Below are 26,756 nucleotides of genomic sequence, written 5' to 3'. Positions count from 1 at the left end.
TGTGCAAGGAAACCATCAACCCAAGACAGCACCCCAAGGACCCCCCTGGGCTCGTCGGGCGAGGTTCAGGGTCGCGCTCCAAAAGCGAGCGAGTCAGGCAAAGGGGAACGTGTGAATCCAGCGCGCCAGGTCGAGAAGAGGCAGGGAGAGGAGCCCGGGGGCAACTTTACCAAACTTTCTCCCGGAGCTCGGGGGGGGGGGGGGTCGGCGGCTGCGCGTCGGAGCGCGCCGGCCAAAATGTTTCCCCCCGCTTGCCGGCGCCGAGGCCAGTCGGAGCCCCCTCCCCAGCGCCGGCCCGACCCTGCCCTCCCCTCCGCGCACTCCGCCTGCCCTGCAGTCCCGGGGAGCGGGAGCGGGGGCGTCGCCGAGCCGCGCTTCCTGGGAGGAAGTGACCCAAGGCGGCTGGAATGCCAGCCTGGCTCGGCCGAGGCTGCCGCGCCGCGTCTCCCGCTCGCCTGGTCGCGCTGCTCTTGCTCCGGCCAAGCCCCGGGCGCGGCGGCGGCGGCGGCGCTTCAGCCCAGCGCTTCAGCCAAGCGGGGGCTTCTCTTCCGACGGCCCGCCGCGGCCATGCCGCACTTCACCGTGGTGCCGGTGGAGGAGAAGGCGCGGGCCGGCTACGACGCCTTGGAGGGGCTCAGCTGGGTGGACTACAGCCAGCCCGGCGAGGACGGGGCGCCCCGCCAGCGCGATCCCTACGACTCGGTCAGCTCCGACGGTGAGTGGCGGGGAAGCGGCCGGGCTTGGCGGGGCTGGCTTCCCGGCGCCTCGGGCGCTCCGCTCTCGGCTGCCGCTTGGAGAGGCGCTTGGCCAACGCTGGGAAGCGATGCCCGAGGTGGCTCGCGGGGCGCTGGAGGCGAGAGGGCTCAAAGGAAGGCGGGGAGGCGCTCGGCGGCGTGGCTGGTAACTTTCCGGAGGGCGCGGGAGTTTCCTAAGCAGCCTTGCGAGCGCTTCTCCCCTCCTTCTACCACAGCCAGGCCAACTCTTTCCTCAAGTGGCCTTCCTGCCCTTTCCCCCCTAAGGGCTGAGGGTTTGGACCACACTTCCCGTCCTTTGGGAGATGCTGGGTGGGTAGTCGCCCAATCCCGAGCGGGAGGGGGATTCTGGTCTTAGGGAGCTGTTTGGAACGAAGAGGGGTTGCTCTCCGGGTAGGGCGTTTCGTTGGTTTGCTTGTTGAAAAGTTGAATGCTTATAGTTTTGAATTGAACAACTGTGGTGAGAGAGGAGGAGGAAGAGAAGGAGGAAGAAGGAGAAGAAGAGGAGCAGAAGGAGGAAGGCGAAGAGAAGGAGGAAGAGGAAGAAGGTAAAGAGGAGGAGGAGGAGGAGGTAGAGGAGGAGGAAGAAGGAGAAGAGGAGGAGGAGGAAGGAGAAGAGGAGGAGGAGGAAGAAAGAGAAGAGGAGGAGGAGGAGGAGGAAGGTGAAGAGGAGGAGGAGGAAGGTGAAGAGGAGGAGGAGGAAGAAAGAGAAGAAGAGGAGGAGGAGGAGGAAGGTGAAGAGGAGGAGGAGGAAGAGGAAGAAGGAGAAGAGGAGGAGGAGGAGGAAGGAGAAGAGGAGGAGGAGGAAGAAAGAGAAGAAGAGGAGGAGGAGGAGGAGGAAGGAGAAGAGGAGGAGGAGGAAGAAGGAGAAGAGGAGGAGGAGGAAGAAAGAGAAGAAGAGGAGGAGGAGGAGGAAGGTGAAGAGGAGGAGGAGGAAGGTGAAGAGGAGGAGGAGGAAGAGGAAGAAGGAGAAGAGGAGGAGGAGGAGGAGGAAGGAGAAGAGGAGGAGGAGGAAGAAAGAGAAGAAGAGGAGGAGGAGGAGGAGGAAGGAGAAGAGGAGGAGGAGGAAGAAAGAGAAGAAGAGGAGGAGGAGGAAGGTGAAGAGGAGGAGGAGGAAGAGGAAGAGGAGGAGGAGGAAGAGGAAGAAGGAGAAGAGGAGGTGGATTACAATCTTCCCCGCCTTCGTGACACAGGAAGAGGCTGGGTTCACAGACTGCACTAAGCGGTGCTTTGTTTAAACCAGGGGTGTCCAGCCTTGGCAACCTGAAGACTTGTGGACTTCAGCTCCCAGAATTCCCCAATTTGAAGTTCAGAAGACTTCAAGCTGGCTGGGGAATTCTGGGAATTGAACTCCACAAGTCTTCAAGTTGTCAAGGTTGGACACCCCCCATTTAAATCACGGATATGGAAAAAAGCAGGGCTTACAAAATTCTACACCAGATACGCAAACTGTAGGTTGTCCTCGACTTACAACAGTTCGTTTAGTGACCATTCGAAGTTACAACAGCACTGAAAACAGTGACTTAGCAACAGTTTTTCACCCTTATGCAGCATCCCCATGGTCACATGATTTACATTTGGATGCTTGTCAACTGACTCGCATTTATGACGCTCGCAGTGTCCCAGGGTCATGCGATCCCCTTTTGCGACCGTCTGACAAGCAAAGATTTGCTTAACAACCGTGTTAGTATTTTAACAAATGCAATGATTCACTAAACAAAGGTGGCAGGAAAAGTCGTAAAATGGGGCAAAACTCACTTAGCAACATCAATGTTGGGCTCAGTTGTGGTCGTAGGTTGTGAACTTCCTGTATATTGTGTGCCTTAAAGTAGATAATCCGAAAGGGGGGGGGAGTCCCTGGAATGTTCTTGAGTTCCCCCATCTCTCTTTCTTCGTTAATAAAAGACATTAGGGATGTGCTAAATTCATTGATTTGTTTTGTTTTGTTTCCAAACCATCCCATATTTATTTATTTATTTATTTATTTATTTATTTATTTATTTATTTATTTATTTATTTATTTATTTATTTTTTATTTTAATTCCATTTATATCCCGCCCTTCTCCGAAGACTCAGGGTGGCTTACAAGCTTAGCAGTAGCCTTCATTCTATGTATATGCCTGCTTGTTAGGGCTTTTACACACACACCCAAGCGGCATTATTACAAAGTCAGTTTAATTGCCCCCAACAATCTGGGTCCTCATTTTACCTACCTCGGAAGGATGGAAGGCTGAGTCAACCTTATGGGGCATTTCTGGTTATAAATCGCCTGAATTTTACACATCCCTAAAAGAAAACCTTGAGTTAGATCATACCCAGTACGGGCAGTCCTTGACTTGGGACCAGAATCTCCATTGCTAAGCAATGAGGCTCTTAAGTGAGTCGTGCCCAATTCTGTAACCTTTTTTTTTTTTTTTTTGGCCTGGTTGCCATGCAAATCACTGCAGTTGTTGTGAACCGTGTGATTGTTAAGCGAATCCGGCCTCACCCGTTGACTTTGCTTGTTGGAAACAGACTGGGAAAATGGCAAAGGGTGATCACGTGACTCTCGGGATGCTGCAACCGTCATGAATACATGCCAGTTGCCAAGCGCCCCAGTTTTGATCACGTGAATGTGAGGATGCTGTGACGATTGTAACTGTGAGGAGGGCTGTAAGTCACTTTTTTCAGTGCCATTGAAACTTTGAACGGTCTTTAGTCTTTTGTGGCAAAATTCGAAACAATCAGTGTACTGTATCCATCATAGATAGATAGATAGATAGATAGATAGATAGATAGATAGATAGATAGATAGATAGACAGATGATAGATAGATAGATAAACAGATGATAGATAGATAGATAGATAAACAGATGATAGATAGATAGATAGATAGATAGATAGATAGATAGATAGATAGACAGATGATAGATAGATAGATAGATAGATAGATAGATAGATAGATAGACAGATGATAGATAGATAGATAAACAGATGATAGATAGATAGATAGATAGATAGACAGACAGATGATAGATGATAGACAGACAGACAGACAGATAGATAGACAGATGATAGATAGACAGACAGATGATAGATAGATAGATGATAGATGATAGACATGATAGATAGATAGATAGAGAGATGATAGATAGACAGATGATAGACAGATGATAGATAGAGAGATGATAGATAGACAGATGATAGATAGACAGATAGATGATAGATAGACAGATATAGATAGATGATAGATAGACAGATGATAGACGGATGATAGATAGACAGATGATAGAGACAGATGATAGATAGATAAATAGATAGATAGATAGATGATAGATAGATAGATAGATAGATAGATAGATAGATAGATAGATAGATAGATAGACAGACAAATGATAGATAGATGAGAGAGAGAGAGAGACAAAGAGAGACAGAGAGAGAACCTTTATTGTCGCTTTTTTACTGTGGGCACATTGGCACACCTTAAAAATGAAATTTTGTTGCTTGCTCTGAAAAGTGCTGCACTCAAGTTGTTGAACAGGTCGCCCTGCAGATCCTGCACTGTGCAAGGACCACCAAGCACTGGCAGTCAGAATAACTGATTCACAAAACATGCTGGTCTAAAATAGCCAAAATGTGATGAGGCACTATGTCTTCTGGACCAGACGATTCCTGTGGCTTTTTAAACGTGGATTTGCAGCTGACAAACAGTTTCACTTACATCGTTTTGGACTCTGATCTTGCTGGCTGCAGAGTGGTCCTATTTAGTTGGCAGGGGGGGGTTGGGGGGTCACTTATTTCTAAATGGAATAAACAAGCTACATAGGGGCATTATCTTACTCGTTTGCTGAACAAGTCCCAGATGCCCAACCAGTGTGACGTCAACCTATTGTAATCTGCAAAATATTGTTATTTTTTTATTTTAATTCCATTTATATCCCGCCCTTCTCCGAAGACTCAGGGCGGCTTACAAGCTTAACATCCTAATAAATTTTCTAGTCTGGTTAATATTTGATCTGTCTCCAGAAGAACTGCTTTTCTGGGTTGGTTCTAACATCTGTTTCCTTCAGTTGTGGTCATGCAGGGTTATACAGTTACTAAACCATGTAAACTAAATTGGTGATTTACATTCTAAAATTAACTCTCTGTAGTGTAAGTTTGAGACGGGAAAGGAAAGGTTTGGAAATTTGTATGCTAAAGAAAAGAAAAAATAGCTTTGGAGAATGGTTTTTCTTGTCCCTGCTGTTGAAGAAAAACAAGTTCAGACACTGACAAAGAGAACACATCAGCAATTCAGTGCTGGAGATAAATTGATTCTTCCAGTGTTGTATAATCATTGGATGATGCCTCTCCCTGTCTAAATTGGCCTTAATTCTTGTTGTGTTCTTGCATTCCAAGTATCGGAGGTGGAGCCAAGAAGAACATGAGGTTCTGATAAGTGAGTAAAAAGGGGTTGATAATCCAATGTATTTCAGATCAGAATGTAGCAACTGTAAGACACCGCTCTTGATGCATTCCAAATATTGGAGTTGCAGCCAAGAAAAACATGACTTCTTGATAAGTGGCTAAAAAGGCTTGATAATTATGTGAATTTCAGACCACAATGTAGCAATGGTAGAACGCCACTTAACAGAAATAAAAATTAACAGAATAACAACATTGGAAAGGACCTTGGAGGTCTGTTAGTCCAACCTCCTGCTTGAGCAAGAAAACCCATACCATTTCAGACGATGGGCTGTCCAGTCTCTTCTTAAAAGCCTCCAGGTATGAGGCATCCACAATTTCTGAAGGCAAGCCATTCCACTGGTTAACTGTTCTCACTGTTAGGAAATTTCTCCTTGATTCCAGGTTGCTTCTGTCCTTGATTAGTTTCCATCCATTGTTGTTGTTAGTTGCGAAGTTGTGTCCAACCCATCGCGACCCTATGGACAACGTTTCTCCAGGCCTTCCTGTCCTCTACCATCTTCTGGAGTCCATTTAGGCTCACACCTACTGTTTCAGTGACTCCAACCAGCCACCTCATTCTCTGTCGTCCCCTTCTTCTCTTGCCCTCAACCTTTCCCAGCATTAGGCTCTTCTCCAGTGAGTCCTTCCTTCTCATTAGGTGGCCAAAGTATTTGAGTGAGTTTCAACTTCAGGATCTGGCCTTCTAAAGAGCAGTCAGGGTTGATCTCCTCTAAGACTGACCGGTTTGATCGCCTTGCAGTCCAAGGGACTCGCAGGAGTCTTCTCCAGCACCATAGTTCAAATACTTCAATTCTTTGGTGCTCGGCCTTTCTTATGATCCATCTTTCACAGCCATACATTGCAACTGGGAAGACCATAGCCTTGACTAAAGGCACTTTTGTTGGCAGGGTGATGTCTCTGCTTTTTAGTGTGCTGTCTAGATTTGCCATGGCTTTCCTCCCCAGGAGCAAGCGTCTTTTAATTTCTTGGCTGCAGTTCCCGTCTGCGGTGATCTTGGAGCCCAAGAAAATAAAATCTGTCACTACCTCCATTTCTTCCCCATCTATTTGCCAGGAATTGAGAGGGCCAGATGCCATGGTCTTGGTTTTCTTAATGTTTAGTTTCAACCCAACTTTTGCACTCTCCTTCTTCACTCATAACAAGAGGCTCTTTAGTTCCTCTTCACTTTCTGCCATTCCATCCATTACTTCCATATAAAGGTTGGGGTTTTTTTTAATGGTCTGCCAAGCTAAATCAAAGTATATTTTATCTGCAGCTGATTTGCATGTCTGAAGATTCTGCTTCTCCTCACTTACTCTGGTCTAAACCAGAGTTGGGGAAATCTATTGTGTTTACTGAATGACAACTTCCAAGTCTTAATCAGAATGACAGTGTTAAGGGATACAAGAAGCTATAGTTTACCGGTAGTTTTTTTTTATGGGGGAGGGGATGTCACAATTTACCTGTTCTTGACATCAGCAGTAAACACCCGCTATATTCTTTTCTAGCCCTTCCTTTGTCCAATTTCCAGCCATTATTCTTAATGGAGAATTCCTAGAAACCCTAAACTTCATTCAATATTTATTCAGTTCATATCCGGCCATTTCATTAGTAAATTATGAATGAGAAGTGAACTGCCTAGAGTTCCTTGGAGAAATAGAATACGAAAGCGACCATTTTTAATGATATTTATGCAAACTGAGCAGAAATATCAGATTTGATTCACAAGTCACACTGCATCAAAGCATGGATCAATTTATCTTAGGCCAGAATGTGTAAATCCTGTTCTTTCTTCGCAGATCATGACTTAGGAATGTTACACAAATTCAGCCCTTAGTGATTTATTCAGCAAAACCTAGTTATAAGAGAGAGCAATATATGTTCCACCAAACCTATCCTTATTCTTTCTGCCAGACTTTTGGTTTAACTTTAGGTGGAGAACAGCCTGTGTGTTTGTTGAAGGATGGAAGTGGTGGCGCTTAAATAATGACATAGTTTTGTCTAAATGGAAAAGGTAACGTGTAATTTCCAGGCTGCAAATGCCGATTTCTCAGTGGTTGGGTAACTAGAGCATGGATTTGCTTTCCACCTGATGGATCACAACAGCTTAATGCGGCTTTTTTGATGCAGAGGAAGTCCCAGAGAAGGGCTTTATAGAGTTGAGGACCAATGAATTTACTAGGTTCTCCAGCAAAGCTGGGGCCAGGGAGATTAGAGAGTGAAATTCTACAGAAAAAGACAAAGAGAAACTTTCTCCTAACAATAAGACCAGTAAAAGCCCTTAGGAGTTTCCTGTTGTTTTCTTTTGAGATTTACTGGAAAAGTGGGAGGCAGCTGAAGGCTGGAGAGATTACTGTCCTCAATAAAAGGCCTTCACACAGCCCTTGGCCAACTTAACTCATCAGGAAAGAACTGCAAGAGGACTTTCCCCCCCACCCTCCTTTAAAACTTTTCAAAAGCAAATTCCATCTTGTCATTGTGAAAGAGAACTAGTAGAACAGTCCAGCCAGATAACGAACAATCTGGAATTAGTCACTTGTTCATTGTGGTTATTCTGAAACAAGAAGCCTGGCATAGTTTAAGCGTTGTCAAAAAACGCTTGAGAATATTCTGAATTTGCTGGCAGCTAATTTTTAAACATTTTGGTTTGCCGCTTTGTTTTCCCAAGCTCACGATTCCATTCTGCGGCACAGAAAGGTCTTTTATATAAAGCAGTTTTATATGATACAGGTCCTTTGTTTTACGTAACTCAAAAGCTATTTTTGACTGGGGAAAAACAAAGGTTGTTTATCATTTGTAACGCAGACATAACTAACACTCTCATCTTAAACCTTTTTTTGCAATTATCCCCCCTCTGTTCTTTTCTCTATTTTGTGCCATAGTATTCTGAACTGAAAATGTACCTAATGGAGGAATGCGCTTATCTAAACACGCATCCTTGATCAAAATTGTATACTAGGAAGAAAATTGCTTGCCAGAAGATGTGCATTATTAGGGGGGAAAAAACCAGCAAAGAAGGCATAAAATAGAGAGGATAAATGTGCAGGAGAGTACACTTGCATTTTGGCTGTGGATTGCACATGGTGGCAGAAACAGGACGGAGAGAAGTTTGAGAATGGATAAATGTGGCAAAATTATTTACCTACATGTACTAACTTCACAAAAGGGATGTGGTGGCGCAGTGGGTTGGGACACTGAGCTTGTCGATCAGAAGTTCGGCAGTTTGGCGGGTTGAATCCCGAGTGCCACGTAGCAGAGTGAGCGCCTGTTACTCGTCCCAGCTTCTGCTAACCTAGCAGTTCGAAAGCACGTAAAAAATGCAAGTAGAAAAATAGGGACCACTACGGTGGGAAGGTAACAGCTTTCCATGTGCCTTTAGCGTCTAGTCATGCCGGCCACATGACCACGGAGACGTCCTCGGACAAACACTGGCTCTTCGGCTTTGAAACGGAGATGAGCACCGGCCCCTAGAGTTGGAAACGACTAGCACGCATGTGCGGGGGAACCTTTACCTTACTAACTTGACTAACAGATAATGATATTGGTCAGTTTTTCCCAGCATGGTAACTTCTAAGTATCCAAGTACCCATGCTGGTGGGCAGTGCCACTGAACTCAAAATAAGGCCAAAAATGATCTGCTTAAAGGGTTTTGCTTTGAGTTCTTTGTGAAGATCTCTGGGAATTGGCTTTTTCCAACAGTAGTTGCAATACCGTATTATCAGGTTTAAGAACCAGATTCTGATCTCCAAGGTCCCTTCTGACTTTTAAAATATTATTACCGGTATTATTCTTATAAAACTTTTATTCATTAAACATGAACCTCAGTCAACTGAACATTCAGATTGACTGGCACTAATGGTTGACATGGGTTGCTGCCAGCATCCTAGGTATCAACCAGGTACCTCCTTAAAATGTAAGATGTTCCGAGTAGCGCAGTTTTTTTGTAGCTTTGCTGGAGTTATTGCAGGAAGCTGCAATTTCTTGATGTATTTTGCAAAGTTTTTGGACATAGTTCCCAGTGCCACGATGACAATGGGTATCACTGTTACACGTTTCATCCATAATCCCGCAGTTTCGATGGCCAAGTTGCGGTATTTCACCATTTTTTCCAGTTCTTTTTCTTCAACTCTGGCATCTCCTGGTACAGCGATAACAATCAACTGTACACTTCGGTTCTCTATGACTGCGATATCTGGTGTGTTGTGTTCCAAATAGCAATCTGTCTGTATTCAAAAGTCCCACAAGATCTTCACCCTCTCATTCTTGACAACTTTTTCCACCCTATGTTCCCACGACTTTTGGGACACAGGCAAGTCGTATTTTTTACACAATGCCCAGTGGATTAATTTAGCAACTTGGTCATGTCTAGCCTTGTAATCAGTTTGCGCGATTTTGCTGCACTCACATATTAGATGTGAAAGTTTCAACTTTGTCATTGCAAAGTCGGCAATTTGGATTGTCGGTAGATTTTTGTATCTTCGCTTTCATGGCATTAGTTTGTAGTGCTTGTTCTTGAGCGGCCAGTATTAAGCCTTCCATTTCTTTCTTGATGGTTCCCATCTTAAGCCATGCCCATGATGATGATGATGATTATTATCTTGCAACGGTACATCTGTGTGCATCTCCACTTGTAGAAGCTTAAAGCATGGTGGATGTATATTCCATTATGATGGATTCTATCTTGGGCTGAAAGATTAAACCTTCGAAACAGCAACAGCAAGACTTGTGGTTTGTTAACTTATCATGTCGCAAAGGTTTTTGGAATCTCCACAGAATTTTAAATGACAAATGCTAGTTTTGCCAAAAGGATAGATGTTTCCTCTCTAGAGATCATTACAAGATAAGAAATAAAAGTAAAACAAAAATCCTGTTTTATTAATAATTCTTGAGCCTTCTGTCTCTCCTGCCATCCTCTAAATGGGCCTTTCCATACAGACCTTCATATAGGTATATTTACTTTGGTGGCGGGAAAGAGATTGCTGGAGAAAACAGGAGTGTGTTTGATGATTTTGTTCGGCTTTAATGGCAACAAAGGGTGAGTGACCATGTCAACATTTACCTAAGCGCTTTCTCTTTAAACTAGGCTTTTGCCTTTGGAAAAAAAGACTCTGTAATCTCTGTGTTCTTTCTTCTTTTTTCCCCCAGTCTTTGAATTCTTTCCTTGATATCTCTCTCCCTCAGCACCATCCCCATTAAACAAATCATGGCTTAATTTGAGGTAGAAATCTAGCCAAGGGATTGTGGTATTGTTTCCAATGGTTTTTGTTTTGCCCAGCAACCTCCAGCTAGGTTTATGCCTTGAATTAGATTGTGATTTGCTAGTTTAAAGAGAAACCAATTAGGTCAATGCTGATGTTATTACCGGTAATTCAACTTTGCAGAATCTTTAAGTTAGGATGTGTATGATCCTCTGAGTGATTTGCCTTCAGATGTCAGGCAGGAAAGAGATAAGGTTCACAGGTGAAGGTCCAGTGAAAGTGATTTATTGCTAAAAGCCCATACACAGGACTCTTCTCAACATCTGCATCTGCTTGGAGTTAAATACGGGTCAATGGAGGTTGGACTTCATCCGCTTGTGGCTATGTAAGGATTCTAGGCTGATCCCTCTTTTAACTCCATCCCAGATTCTCCTATACCAGGGGTGGGGAACCTTGGCTCTTTTATGACTTGTGGACTTCAACTCCCAGAATTCCTGAGCCAGCCACAAGTCATAAAAAAGCCAAGGTTCCCCACCCCTGCCCTATACAGAGTAGTCTATAAACCCCATAAAATGAATAAATATACTACAGCTCATGAGCCGACATAGTGTGCATATGGAACAGCAGGCAAGATGTCACATGTGTCATAATATAACAAACTGACCCAATGCTAATGTGCTGGATGTGACCTCAATATGAGTTCTCTTTCACACCTATGCTTTGGGTTAAGTCCATTTGATGAGTGATGGAAGCAGATCTTGATAAACTTTTGAGTTAAACATGTGTGATTGCACCCTTTCAAATTGATCCTAGGTAACCATGGTTGTATTCCAAGAAAAGATAAGTTCAGTTTCCTATATTCTGCGCTTTTGGGGCCAGTATGGTTATGATGCAAAAAGTAAAATAATTATACTATCCATCCCTAAGTTTGGAAGTTGAGTCACGGTAACTGGACCTCTGTTGTCATGACTCCACTTCCAGTCCAGTCTACCTGGGTGACTGAGAATCTTCATCGACATAACTGTCCCTAACTATGCTAAATCCACGTTAAACATGGTTTAACAACTGGTGGCTTCTTTTGGGTGCTTTCATATGGAAGCTTAGCTTCTCAAATCTCCTGTAGGGACCTTTTAAACTTTCCAGTGAAAGAGGCAGGCCTGCAACATATAGCCTGGTTTGGCCGGAGAGTTAAGGGAGAAATTATGATAAAAATTTTCAATCTCCACCCCAAGGAATGCCCCAAATTCCATTCCAAGTGATGGTTTTGCATGGCCAACCAACAGAATTCAGAAGCCAGCCCCACAGCCTGGGGTTGAAGTGCTTAATTCTTCCTGCACAAAAGGTGGAGAAAGTTAAGAGTTCCCACGTGTGAAGTTTTTGATAGCAATGTAAGACTTCTGGTATTCTGCAGAAAATCGTGTATCTTCAGGCAATCTTTGTCTCGGAAACCACAAGCGAGGCGGGGATGTTATTAATCTAATTTGGGAGGCAGCCGCTGTTGATTTTGTCTCCCTGCTTGATTGCAGCTCTGTAATTTGGCTGGTGCTTGCCAAGGTGCTGGCATTGGCGTAATCGGGATCTGCGCTGACAAGAGATGGTAGGCTGGCCTTGTCAGCATGGAGGTCAAGTGGAATCAGATTTCATGGTCCTTTAATCAATTTTTATTAGTCTGGACTATTGTTTGCAAATGATTAAAAGGCGCCAGTTTCTTATTCGGAGGACAGAGTTGGCAGAATCTGCCTACAAACAGTGTTGGGCTGTTGAGCGTTGGCGTACTCAGAACTAAAAATTAAGTGGAAGTTAATGAGGACACTTAGATAGGAAAGCTGGTTTTATGTTCCTTTCTTTAATATAACTGGAATGAGATACATCTCCCTCCCTCATCTTCCTTCCTTCCTCCCTCTCTCCCTCATTTTCCTTCCTTCCCTCCCTCCCTCCCTGTTTGCTTCCTTCCTTCCTTCCCTCCCTTCCTCCTTCTTCCCTCCCTCCCTCCCTCCTCTTTCTTTTTTTCTTTCCTTCCTTTCTTCCCTCCCTCCCTCCTCCTTCCCTCCTTCTCCTTCCTTCCTTCTTTCCTTCCTTCCTTCCATCCTTCCTTCCTTCCTTCCTTCTTTCCACCCTTCATTCAATCATTAATTTCTATATTATCCTGTCATCTAAGTGACTCTGGGCAGTTTACAATATCATAATAAAACCATATAAATGCATGAATAAAATAGCAGATTAAAAACAGATTAAAATTTAGAAATAAAGATTAAAAAACAAGTTAAAATTTTTGAAAGGGGTGGGAGGTTAACACGGGCATTGTTGACCCAAAGACCCCTTTCTGGGCAAGAGACAGATTCAAACTCCGAGCCTTTGTTGTACAGGTTGGTCTCTAGTAGCAGCAACCAGAGTTAATGCTCTAAAAAAAATTGCCCAGTCCACGTGCGCACAAACGTATACAAAGGGATATGATTACGTTTTAATGAACAGCTTAAACCTGGAGGTTTGCAGCAATAAACCCCATGCTAAATGGAGATTAAGGCCCTTTGCCAAGCTGCAAAATATGGCTGGACGCACCATAAAGTCATTCTTCCAATGTCTTTCCTCTCTTCACCACTTAATTTCCTCTTCTCCTCCCCTTTAATATTCATTATTTCCTTTGATAACCGAAATGCAGCAGAATGGGAGACACAGGGAAGTTCATCACAATAATTCCAAGTAGTGGTAAGTGGCTTTTCAGATGCTGGGATTGAGCGAACAAACGAGAAATCTTGGCAATAGATTTTCAAATGTTTTCTAGTTTTACTGCACTGGGTTTACTTGCAATGGGGCAAAAGGGTTTGCTAGATACATGACAGGGAATCTGATCCAGAATTCTTGGTCTTTTCATCTTTGGATTTGGCCGGGACAGCCCTTCCCAGTTCGATGCCTTTATATGAGTTGGATCCACTACCTTCCTTGCAGTTGGCATTTGGAAGAGAGAAGCAAAAACTGAATCAAGTCCTGGTTCAATCTCCTTTCCTTCTTGCTTTTAAGAAGGTGAAGTGGTTCCTCCTTTAAGGCAGGAAGAAGAACCTCCTTCCTGCTCCAAGATTTTCATTTAAATGTAGTCAGAATAACAGAGTTGGAAGGGACTGTGGAGGTCTTCTAGTCCAACCCCCTGCTCTAGCAGGAGATCCTATGGCCATTTCAGACAAATGACTCTCCAATCTCTTCTTGAAAACCTCCAGTGATGGCGTACCCACAACTTCTGGAGACGACCCATTCCACTGGCTAATTGTTCCCACTGTCAGGAAATTTCTCCTTAATACTAAATTGCTTCTCTCCTTGATTAGTTTCCACCCTGTTGCTTCTTGTCCTGCATTCAGGTGCTTTGAAAAATAGGTCACACACACACACCCCACTCTTCTTTGTGGCAGCCCCTCAAATATTGAAAAACTTCTATCACGTCACCCCTGGTTCTTCTTTTCACTGACAAGACATACCCAATTCCTGCAACCATTCTTCATCTGTTTTAGCCTCTAGTAGTCCTTGACCTACAACCAGGATTTATGTTGCTGAGCAAGGCAGTTATTAAGCGAGTCACACTCTATTTTATCTTTTTTTGCCACGGTTGTTAAGTGAATTGGGTGGTCATTAAGCAAATCTGGTTTTATTTTATTTGTTGGAAACTTATTGAGAAGATCACAAATGGTGATCACATGAACCTGCAACCATCCTAAATACATACCGGTTGCCGAGGTGCTTGAATTTTGATCCTGTGATCTGGGGGATGCCTCAATGGTTGTAAATAAGAGGACTAGTCCTAAGTCATCTTTCTTCCATTCTGTTGCAAATTCAAAAGGTTGCTAAACAAATGGTTTTAAGTCAAGGATTACCTGTATTCTACACTCCCTTGTCCGTTGTTTATCTTCACCTCAATAACAACTGTAGTTATAATTCATATAGTTTTGAGTTGAAATGCTTTACTTTTTCTGACTGGGTATCTACATTTTAAATTCTTAGTTCTCTAATAGTTGTAATTATACAGATAGTCCTTGACTTACGACCACAACGTAGCCCCAAATGTCTCTTGCTAAGTGAGGCATTGGCTAAAGGAGTTTTGCCTTATTTTGCGACCTTTCTTTTTACAGTTGTTAAATGAATCGCTGCAGTTGTTAAGTTAGTCACACAGTTATTAAGCGAATCTGGCTTCCCCATTTGACTTTGCTTGTCAGAAGCTCGCAAAAGGGGATCATGTGACCCCCCCGGGGGAGGCTGCAACCATCATAAGTACATGCCAGTTGCCAAGCAATCTGAATTTTGATCACGTGACCATGGAGGTCATTTGATGGGTTAGGGTTGGGGTTTTAATAATGTTTTTAATTACTGTTTTAAACTTGGGCATTAATATTTAATCGTTTTTTAACTTTTGTACTCTGTTTTTATATTTATTGCCCTGTACACCGCCCTGAGTCCTTATACAGGGCAGTATAAAAATATAATAAATAAATAAAATATAATAAATAAAAGTGAAAAACGGTTATAAATCACTTTTTTCAGTGCCGTTGTAACTTTGAACAGTCACTAAATGACAGTTAGTATCCACAGTATTACTATAACTTAATAACTGCAGTGATTCGCTTAACAACTGTGGCGAGAAAAGTCGTAAAATGGGGCAACACCCACTTAGCCACTGTCTCACTTAGCAACAGAAATTTTGGGCTCAATTGTGGTCGTAATCAGAGGACCTATCTGTAATAGACTCAAGTTGCGCCAGCTGGCTAATTTTGCACCCAAAAAGTGCTCAGCAAAAGTGCGCACAGAGCAGGATGAATGCTTGTGCTCTCCTCCTGACGTGGTTGAACATGTTCCTTCCACCCCCCTATTTGCATCTTCTTGGGAAACGTGTTCAGCATGATGTATCCCAGCACACTCCCCTTCTTTTCCTAGATCCAAACTCTGAAGGATCAAAGTTCCACTTCCTATTTACATTTGAAAAAGCAGGGAATGTGAGCCAATTGTTTCACTGTGCCCTGTTAATTCTTTCAGAGGGCTGACTTGCTGAGGCTTGCCCTGGCATATTTCAAATTGCTGGTTGTTGAAATAGGAGCCTGAAAATGTCTGTGGAAATTCTCAGTCGTCCAGATCATGGTTGTCCCAAAGGTGCTTTTTCAAAAGGCAACTGGACTTGGTTTGTTTGTTTTTTTCCTTGATGATGTTTCACTTCTCATCCAAAAATGGAAAAAAAAAGCTTCTTCAGTGAGAAATCACACGTCTTCAAGGAAAAAACAAGAAAGTCCAGTTGCCTTTCAAAAAAGCAGCTTTGGGATATCTACTAAAAAGGGTGCTGGAAGTAACTCCAACTGTCCTCTCTAATACTATGAAAAAAATTCTTGCTTCCCCGTTAAAAACAGAGTTGCTTCCCATCATCAAATGACGAATGGTTGAGGGAGATAGGTTTGTGTAGTAGCCTATCAAAGAGAAGGATGGGGGCGGATGGGACACAATAGCTGTTGCAGAGAAGAAGGGGTGGACCTGTTCTCCAAAGCACCAGAGGACAGGACAAGAAGCAATGGGTGGAAACTTGTTCAAGAGAGATCCAGACTAGAATTAAGGAGAAATTTTCTGACAGTGAGAACAATTAATGGAATAGCTTGTCTACCAGTGTTGTGGGTGCCCCATCACTGGAGTCCCAGATTGCCTTGTTCTAAGTACCGTGTTATGTTTCTCTCGTGTTTACTCTTTGTCTGTGCTTGAATATTATGTAATTCTTTTTTTTGTTAGCCTTTATCCCACTTTTCTTCCGGAACAAATACATAGCATCCGACAAGCCACTCATAATAGGCTACAGCCCACAAGAAACCTTCCCTGTGAATTACTATTTTTAATTGTTATTAATTATGTTTTGCTTTCGAATCGTGGCCTTGGAGAAGACTCTTCAGAGTCCGTTGGACTGCAAGGAGATCAAATCAGTCAATCCTAAAGGGAATCCATCCTGTAGTATCTTCTTTTTTATTTTCTTTCAAGAAGAATTGCATTTCTTTTTTTTCTTTTTTTTTATTTATTTATTTTAATTCCATTTATATCCCGCCCTTCTCCGAAGACTCAGGGCGGCTTACAAGCTTAGCAGTAGCCTTCATTCTATGTATATGCCTGCTTATTAGGGCTTTTGCCCCCCCCCAAGTGGCATTATTACAAAGTCAGCTTATTGCCCCCAACAATCTGGGTCCTCATTTTACCTACCTCGGAAGGATGGAAGGCTGAGTCAACCTTGAGCCTGGTGGGACTCGAACCTGCACTAATGGCAGGCAGCTCGTGTTACTTAAGGAGGCATCAGCCCACTGCTCCACCAAGGCTCTATAAATTAACTCTATAAATTCTTTTTCCTTTAATATGGAACGATTTAAAGTCCATCTTGGCCCTTTTTGTATTCCTTTCCAGGTCATTTTCAAGGGATTATGATCTGCCCATATGCCTGTTTCTGTTTCAATGTCCTGAACGTTCATTCTCAGATCGGCAGTCATCCAAATCATATCAATAATCCTTGAGCAGGATTTCTGGCTATTTGAGTAAAAAATATATTGCAATTTTTGTGGATTCACTTTCCTAAAGGGAATCAATCCTGACTGTCCTTTGGAAAGACAGATCCTGAGGCTGAAGTTTAAATACTTTGGCCACCTAATGAGAAGAGGAGTCATTGGAGAAGACCCTGGGGCTGGGAAAGATGGAAGTCAAAAGGAGAAGGGGAAAGCAGAAAAGGAGATGGCTAGATAGTGTCATTGATGCAATAAAGGTGAATTTAGGCAAACTCCGGGAGATGGGGAGGACGGGGGGACCTGGCCTGCTATGGTCCCTGGGGTCGTGAAGAGTCGGACACGACTTGGCAACTGAACAACAACAACAATTGTGTTTTAAGATGTTCTTTCTTTCCCAGCTCCAGAGATCTCATTTTCACCGTCTAGTTTTTCCCTATAGCCACAAGTCAATGAGCAAAGTTGGAGTCAGAGAGAGCAACTTCCCCCATACCATCCTGTGACCTTCCATGACTGAGGCTGGACACTAACCAGGGTTTCTCCAGTGCTAGTCCAGTGGCTTCACCACTACTCCACCTATTCATTGCTCTCCACCATCCAATAACAAGACTGTCATGCACCTAAAATTAGGGCTGCAATATTAAGTTGCTCCAACTCTGCCTTTCTCATCCATACCTCCTCATGCCCTCCTTTTAAACATCAGCAATGTGTCTTTTATGAATAAAGCTGCTTCAAAACTTTATCATTCATATTCATATCATTTTATAAGTGATAGTATTGTCCTACATTGCACTAGTGAGACCACAGTTGGGACACTGCATTCAGCTCTGGTCACCAAAAGATGTGGAGACCCTAAAAAGCCTACAGAGAAGAACAACTAAGATGATAAAAGATCTGCAGGATACACCTAATCACGAGCGGTTGTCTAACTTGATGATTAGGAGTGCCATGATGGATGTCTTCAGGTCTTGAGGGGCTTCCACAGGGAGGACTTACTCTCCACAGCAATAGAGGACAGGACAAGAAGCAATAAGTGGAACCTTACAACATAGAATAATAGAGGTGGAAGGGACCTCGGAGGTCTTTTAGTCCAACCCCCCTGCTTGAGTAGAAGACTCTGTCCAGTCTCTTCTTGAAAGCCTCAATTGATGGAGTACCCACAACTTCTGAAGGCAAGTTATTCCATTGGTTAATTGCTCTCACCGTTAGGAAAGTTCTAGATTGCTTCTCTCCTTGGTTAGTTTCCAACCATTGTTTGTTGTCTTGCCTGTTAGTGCTTTGGAAAATAATTTTACCCCCTTATCTTTGTCGGAGCCCCTCAAATATTGGAACAGTGCTACCATGTCCCCCACCCCAGACGGTGAAAATGAGATCTCTGGAGGTGGGAAAGAAAGAACATCTTAAAACACAATTGTTGTTGTTCAGTTGCCAAGTCGTGTCCGACTCTTCACGACCCCAGAGACCATAGCAGGCCAGGTCCCCCTGTCCTCCCCATCTCCCGGAGTTTGCCCAAATTCACGTTATTATTTTCATTAGACTAGACATATCCAATTCCTGTAACCGTTCCTGGAATGAAAAAAAAAACCTGGACAGCCATTTGTCTGGGATTCCATAAGATTTACATTGAGCAGGGGATTGGATTAGAACAGGGGTCCTCAACCTTGGCAACTTTAAGACTTGTGGATTTCAACTCCCAGAATTCCTCAGCCAGCAAAGCTGAGTTGAAGTCCACAAGTCTTAAAGTTGCCAAGGTTGAGGACCCCTGGATTGGAAGACTTCCGAGGTCTTGTCTGTATGATTCATTCCATGATAATAATATGTTGTAATGTTGTTGGGAGTCAACTGGCATAAATATATGATGGGGCAATATCTAATTTGCACTGGTGTATCCAAAGACTCTGTCTTTCCGTGCTTTTTATGGCATCCCTTCTCACAATATCTTCCCAACATTTTAGCAAAGATCTGATTGTATGCGGGGGAGGGGAAGGATAATCTATTTCCCAGCTCCATTAGCTTGTATCATGCTCGCTTGTTGTATTCCCATTTACTGATCAATACTGTGAAGCTGTAGCACCAGAGAGCAGAATAGATCATCCAGGGAAAGTACTCAATCACGTCTGCCTTCCTTGTTGTCAGCAACATGATGGCGTTTTACATAATCTGCGTACAACGTGATTTCAAGGGCTGGGTGAATAAGATAGGATGATGAGCCACAGGTCAGAGAACAGGAAAGAATTCCTATTAACAGGTAAGGTTATTCCTTGACTTCCCATCATAATTTTGTGGCTCCCCTTGCATTTTAAAAAAGGTAAAGGTTCCCCTGCACGTGCCGTTTCCGACTCTAGGGGCCGGTGCTCATCTCCGTTTCAAACCCGAAGAGCCAACGCTTGTCCGAGGACGTCTCCGTGGTCATGTGGCCGGCATGACTAGATGCCAAAGGCGCACGGAACGCTGTTACCTTCCCACCGGAGTGGTCCCTATTTTTCTACTTGCATTTTTACGTGCTTTCGAACTGCTAGGTTGGCAGAAGCTGGGACGATTAACAGAACCTAAAGTGGACAACCTGTAAAGTGGATAGACTGGATGTTCTTTTTAATTGCCTTTCCATCTTTTAGGAATGTTTAATTTCATAAAGTCAGGCAATAACAAAATAAATAGATTCTGTCTAGGCAGAGCAGATGTTGATGGATGAACTGTGAACCAGATCTAAAACCAGAACTATTTGTTTTAGTATTTCTGAGAAATAAGATGAATGCATACAAGTTTTCAACAGAGTTAAAAATGCTGCTAAATTGGAAATGCCATATGTATTTTTCCCCCGTAAGACACAAATATTATAAGAAAGACACGTACTGTTAAACCATCAAAATATTTACAAGTATTGTGGTGCAAATTGTGTAAAAGAAGAAAGACCAGTGTTATGTAAAATAAAGCTAGAACCTTTTTTGAGTATGACTCTGTGATATAGTTCTCTGTGATACAGCTCACTGGGATACAGTTTTATAAAATCATAAAACCAATGTGAAACAAACTAGTTTGGAATGGATACAGTTGTACATATGTGTGAAATCAGACAATAATTTGTTAAGAACAGTGTTGGAGGGAGCAGAGGATTTGTTCATAGGGGTGTTAACTGAGTTTTCGATTGTGAAGTTTAGGACAAAAGCCTGGAGCTGTTGGGAATCGATTGGCCTCTTCCGGTTAACAAAATTCAATATGGTTAGTGATAAAGTTCTTGACCTCATCTGACTTGGCAGAAATACAAACTTTGCTGTTGAAATCATTGGTCTGACTTGCATGAGGAAGTTGCTGCCTTTATCTCTTGGTTGAAACCTCCTGCTTGAAATCCTGAAAAGAATACACCAGGATGGGATTCAGTTTTAGCTTGATGTGTTGTGTGAACCCAATGGTGGCTTGAAATAACTTAGTTAAGCAGTTACATGGTTAGCTTCCATAGATATTGAACCATAACATCTATCCTACTGTGACTCTATGGCGCCATGTTATGGTGATTTTTATCATGATTTTACCCTAATTTAATATTTTATCTTGTCTGTTGTATTGTCCACACACTTTACATCCACGTATATTTATTTAAAATTATATTGGTGCTTGTTTGTATAATGTGGCTTATTAGTCTTGTGTATCAGTGATTGCATGATCTCTGTAGATGCCATACACTACTAGATAAATAAAAATAAACTCAGTTAACATGCTGTGGATTAAATACCTGTAATGTGTGAACTAGGTGACTGAGGTCAGTAGATGACTTTTATCTAACTTGGTTTCCTGTATCCATACCTTGTTATCAAGGGACCAGGCAACTGGGGCTGGATTTCAGGAAGAAATTTGAGCCATGCAAGACCATGGGGAGTTCCTGGAGAAAAATGGGTAGTCTTATGCTTTGTCCATTCAATAGCTGAACAACAAAGCAATGCTCTCTAAGAGCTAAAGATGAAGGTAAATGTTCCCCCCGTCCAGTCATGTACAACTCTAGGGGTAGGGCTCATCTCCATTTCTTAGCCTAGGGAGCCAGTTTGTTTGAAGACACTTCCATGGATCTGTGGCCAGCATGACTATATATTGAGGTGCACAGAACACTGTTATTTTCCCACTGAAGTGGTACCTATTTATCTACTCGCATTTGCACGCTTTTGAACTGCTAAGTGGGCAGGAGCTGGAGCAAGGAATAGGAGCTCACCCCATCATGCAGCAGTTGGGTCTCAAACCCTGCCAGTTGACAAGTTTAGCATCTTTAACCACTAGCCATCGTGCCCCCAAGAGCTACTGTACCTGAAATATAAAGGGGAAAAGTGCCAGCTCTGGAATGAGATGTTTTTAGCCTCCAAGAAGCTGAGATTTGAAATTTGGAGAATGAGAGATCCTGGGTGTTTGATGAGACAGCTTGCAGGCTATGATTCCTCCTTTGAGGAGTCTGAATCTCTGAAAGATGTTGTCATGGTTCCGATTAAAAAGACACATCAAGACACATCACTGGACAGATGTCCAGTGCAGATTGTCAGACTTTGAGGTTAAGGTTCCTCTCTGCTTCCAAGGCTTTCCAGTTCTCCCGAAAATGGGAAGGTGCCCTACAAAAAGGGTTCTTGGCCTTCGCCAGCAGGGTTGCAAAGTGTACCCGGCTGATTTTTTTTTCTCTCCTCCTTCCAAACTCTCAGGTGTATGTTAGAATTGAGCAGAAGATGCTAAAAGGTACAAAGAGATGCGTTTCTATTTCATTAGCCAAATGCTTTCCTGTTGGCAGTTAAATATGCCTGGTAACCCTAATGGTTGTAAACCTTCCTTTTTTTTGCCCAAGTTGCAATTGTCCATAGCACTGTGAGCAAATGAATTGTAGAGCAGAGAGAGAGAGAGAATACATTTGGAAAGAAATGAAAACTTGGATACCACATTTTCCCAACTCAGTGTTCTCAAGGTATTCAAAGACTACAACTTAAGAAGAATCCCCAGGCTTAGTTGTTGACCATGGAATTTGAGTTTTGGAAGGTGCAGAGGCAGGAATTTGGACAGTAGAAGGTTAATGAGCTGGAACAGTATGCAGAGCCCAGATTTCTCAGGATTTTAAATGAAGGTGATCTTGGGAAAGAAAAACCACTGCTTTGATGCTCTATTTTCGCAGGGACGATCACAGTTCTTCTAATGTTGCTATTTTCACAATTCATTAGACCACTTGATGGTTCTTCAAGGAATCCTGGTCTTCTTCAGGAACTGAAATTCTAGAGGGCAACTCCAGAGTTGGTGGGAGTGGAGGGTGGGTTGGAGAACTGCTCAGAGAATAAATCAAGAGTTTCTGAAAATTCAATAGAAAAGAGAGGAGGAGGAGGAGGAGGAGGAGGAGGATAAAGACAGATAAAATCAGGTAAAGAAATGTTTGCAAGCAAACAACCAAGCCCACAGAGCACCAAGAACTCCACACAGTTCCTGAAAATAAACATTTTATATTTGAGATTAATTTGCTTGATATTATACCATAACTTTATAATAGTATTATTAATTCTTTGACTCACTATTTTTATTTTTATTTTTACTGATGTTTCAGCTGATAAATTTTGATTTATTGCAAATGTACGACATGCATTGAATATTGTTAAGGAATTTGTTGTGCAGAGGTCTCCTTGTGCTACCAAAGAGTTGCACAGACAAGGAATGGTACTGAGAGCAGTAAAGTCACACAAGAATACACTGAGTTATAAAAAGCAAAAAGTATTTTACTTTTGAGGTGGTGTAAAAACAAAAATGCACAGTCAAAAATAAACAGTCCAAGCTACAAAGTCTTCTTACCGGTCCAGAGGTCAAATACACAGTTCAGGTTACAACAGTAGTAAACCAACAGCAGAGCAAAAACAGTAATAGTAGAGATCAGTGAATTCAGAGAGAGAGAGAAGCTACGTTACTAGCTTCCTCTTATGGCCATGAGAACACTTACACACCCATTGGCCAATTAACTTCTTAAAGACATAGCATTATGGTTAATATATTTTCAACCCAACATTGTAGGCTAACACCATATGCCTAACATTCTCCCCTTTGGGTAGAATAATATATAACTCTTACAATCTTATGCACATTCTTTCACAATTAGCATTGTGTTTCACAGCACTTTGTACCTTCGTAAAATGGTCTGCAATATTTACATCAGATGAACAATACTCTAGCTGTATTAATTTATCTTTGACACATTGTCTAACATTTAAATAACGAAGATCAGTATGTTTAGATCTTGTTCTTACTGCAGCATTATAAGCCATCTTTATTGCAGCTTGATTGTCCTCATACACAATAAATGGATCATTTACATCTAAACCCATATCTAACAATAATTGTTTGTACACTAGCAGTTCTGTACATAACACTGATAGACATGAAAATTCAGCCTCCATTGTAGATAAGCTTATGTGTTTTTGTCTAATAGACTTCCATCCAATTAAAGAATCACCCAACATTATAGCCAACCCTGATGTAGATTTACGAGTGTTTGTATCAGAGGCAAAACTCGCATCTGCATATGCAGTAAGGATTAACTCATGATTTGGCTCTAGATATAACGAGTAGTGAATAGTTTGCTTCAAATACCTTAATACTCGCTTAGCTGATTGCCAGTGTCTAACAGTTGGATTATTGTTGTACCTAGCCAATTGATTTACACAGTAAGAAATATCAGGTCTAGTCCAATTACTCAGATACATAAGACTTCCTATCAAAGATTGGTACATAGTCTTATCAAATACAGGACTCTCAACATTAGTGTCCTTAAAATCCATAGCCATCGGAGTTTTAGCTGGTTTACACATTTCCATATTGTATCTCTTTAATAACTGAGATATTTTACTGGCTTGTGACATCTTAAAACCCCTATTCGTTTTCACAATATCTAACCCCAAATAGTGGCTAATTTCTCCAAGATTTCTAATTGTGAATTTATTTTGCAATCTTGAAATGATAGTTTGTGCTTCTAACTCAGTTTTTGTTATTATTGCAATATCATCTGTGAATAATAAAAGAAAAGATGATGCTCCGTTGTGATCCCTTCTAAACAAACAAGGATCAGCATTACTGGCTACAAAACCTAATGCACTTAACTCATTAACTATACATTTATTCCACTCATAGCCTGATTGTTTCAATCCATAGAGGCTTTTCTTTAATTCCCAACAATCATGGTTTCTATCACTGGTCAATCCTGGTGGTATTCTTAAATAAATAGTATGTTGCAATGGAGCATGTAGATATGCAGTTTCAACATCTACATGGTTAACCATATATTGGTTTTTAGCCGCCCATACTAAAGCTGCTCTTAAAGTAGTTGCCCTTAGACTGGGTGCAAACACTTCGTCATAATCCTCAGTAGTTTGGGCAAAACCTTGTGCAACCAAACGTGCCTTATGGGTTACAGTCCCATCTACACCCTTCTTTAACTTATATATCCATTTGCAACCTATAGCTTGCTCACCAGGTGGCAGTTTAGCTTTTACATAAACCTTAAGATTCTGCAAAGACTTCAACTCCCTGTTCATTGCAGCTTTCCATGATGCCTGTTCCTTTTTCAGGATACATCCTGATCTCATCATAGTTAGAAGGCTCTACATTAACTTGACATATACTAGCTTCATAGCGATCAGGTGGATGTCTGATGCGCGTTGAACGCCAAGGAATTACAGGGCTTTGAATTTCTGTCTCCTTTCCTTCCTCTGATTCATCTTTTATCTCCCCTATCTCCTCTTCATCTTTTATATTTACAGGAGATGCATTATCATTACTAGTTACGTTATCAGAGGAGTCCTCAAATACTAGAGGATCAGTATTAACAGTTTCTTGCTCTAACCTATCCCAACCAACGTGCTCAAGGAATTTTGCACTAGAACTGTTATATACATTAGTTGTGCCTCGTTCCCAGAAACGATAGGATCTGTGGTTAGCTTCATAACCTACAAAGTATAATTGCCTAGCCCTATGTTGGCCTTTACTCCTGAGTTGTGCAGGAATGTGGACCCAAGCTGGGGTGCCAAACGTGTGCAGGTAATCAAGGTTTGGTCTTCTACCATGCCATATTGTATATGGTATTTTACCAGTAGAAGTATTAACAACTAAATTCAGAACATGGTTTGCACATTTTGCTGCCTCCCCCCACAGTCTATCTGTTAAGCCTGAATCTCTTAACATGGTTCTCATCATGGCTTGTAACGTTTGCCCACGTCTCTCAACAAATGCATTATGTTGAGGCCTATAAGGGGCTGAACGTTTATGCTCAATGCCAGCTGATTGTAGCATATCAACAAAATGCTTATTTGTAAATTCAGTACCATTATCAGTAATCATGCACTGAACCTTTCTCTTTGTTTTTCTCTCCACGAACTTCAGCCAGTTTGCAAATTGTTGGAAAGTGTCTGCTTTTGACTTAAGCAGATAACAAAAACCATATCTAGAGTAGTGGTCCAATATACTTAAAACATAACATGACCCTCCTAAACTTGGTTTCATGGGTCCAATTAAATCAGCAAATACAACTTCCAAAGGAACAGTTGTTTTGAAGCTGTTTACCCTGTTTGCCGGACTTGCCTTACTCTTTTCCTGATTACAGGCATTGCAATTCAAATACTTACTACATGGCTTCAGTTTAACTCCTTCTACTAATTCCACTGTTTTACGTAGTGAGTTAAAGTTTACATGCCCTAACCGCCTATGCAATAAATGTATACATTCATCATGTGGCTTCTTGTTCTCACATATCGAGTTAGCTTTAACTGTACTAACCTGGTTACTTGTGAGAACGAATAAACCATTTTTCAAATTAGCAGTTACACAGGTTCCATTCCTCTCAATAGTGCATTGCTCCCCTCTGAATGTTACCACAAACCCAACCTTAACCAATTCCCTTACAGATAACAAGTTGAATCTTAGTTTAGGTATATATAACATAGGTAACTGTTCATCAATGCATGGACAATAGGAATTACCTTCACCAGAGGCCTTCATCTTCCAACCGTTTGCCAGTGAAACATGTTGGTTGCTGTTTTTCATATTAACAAACCTCTCTTTCACTTTAGTAATGCATTGTGAAGCCCCACTATCAACAACCCACAATTCATTATTTCTGGATGTTGATTCACCAGAAACAGCCAAACCAATGCTCTTCTTAGCCTTCCCACTGCTATTTACATTCTGTTTTCTACCCTTTCTACAGAATTTGGCTATATGCCCTCTAGCCCCACAAGAAAAACATTTCTTGACGTTGTAAGCAGTGGTAAATTGCTGCTCCTCTCGTGACTGTGTCTCTCTCAGCTGGTCTCTATCACGCCTTCTTCTGGACTCTTCCAGCAGTCTCCCAGTAATGTTAGTCAATGTCAGTTCCTCTCTGGTCAGGACTTCCAAAGAAGAAACATACCCATCATAACTCTCATCCAAAGATGACAGAATAATGTAGACCTGATGCAACTCTGAAAAAATCAGCTCCTTTTCATGAAGCTCTTGAAAAGTTGCCTTCATGTAATTTAAATGGGTCAGCATATCTCCATTCTTCTGCAGACGAGCCCTAAACAGCTTACGTGTAAGGTGTATATGTGCACCCACACTGTCACGAACATAAAGCCTTCGCAAAACGCCCCAACACCTAGCAGCAGACTCCTCACCACGAATATGGACAAGCTGCTGGTCATTCAGTGTTAGTCCAATAATGCAAAGAGCTTTCTCGTTGCTACGTTTAAAGTTGTCTAACTTCTTTACATCCTCTTCATCATCTGGATCCCAAGCAGTAGTATCTGGTGGGTTATTTACAACAGCCCATAGTCCTTCCTTGCGCAAAAGCAAGCAGCATTTTGTGGACCAGGAAACATAGTTTGTCCCATCCAACCGGGTTATCCAGGAGCTGC

At 42.2% G+C, this 26,756-nt stretch overlaps 1 protein-coding gene across 2 annotated transcripts in view; it reads left to right on the top strand.

Moving 5' to 3' along the window:
• Positions 1–416: 416 nt before the first annotated feature.
• The window catches only part of SLC12A4 (solute carrier family 12 member 4), a 58,781-nt gene continuing 32,441 nt past the window's right edge, over positions 417–26,756 (top strand). For both annotated transcript variants that reach the window (XM_081336156.1, XM_081336155.1), the window contains exon 1: positions 417–715. In XM_081336156.1, the coding sequence (XP_081192282.1) occupies positions 568–715 (148 nt within the window). In that variant the 5' untranslated portion in view covers positions 417–567. The remainder of the gene's footprint in view (positions 716–26,756) is intronic.

Source organism: Vipera berus (genome assembly GCF_964194415.1).
Source record: "Vipera berus genome assembly, chromosome: 10".
NCBI classification, from domain to species: domain Eukaryota; kingdom Metazoa; phylum Chordata; class Lepidosauria; order Squamata; family Viperidae; genus Vipera; species Vipera berus.
The sequence above is the reverse complement of the archived record's forward strand: the minus strand, read 5'-3'. Positions and strand labels throughout refer to the sequence as shown.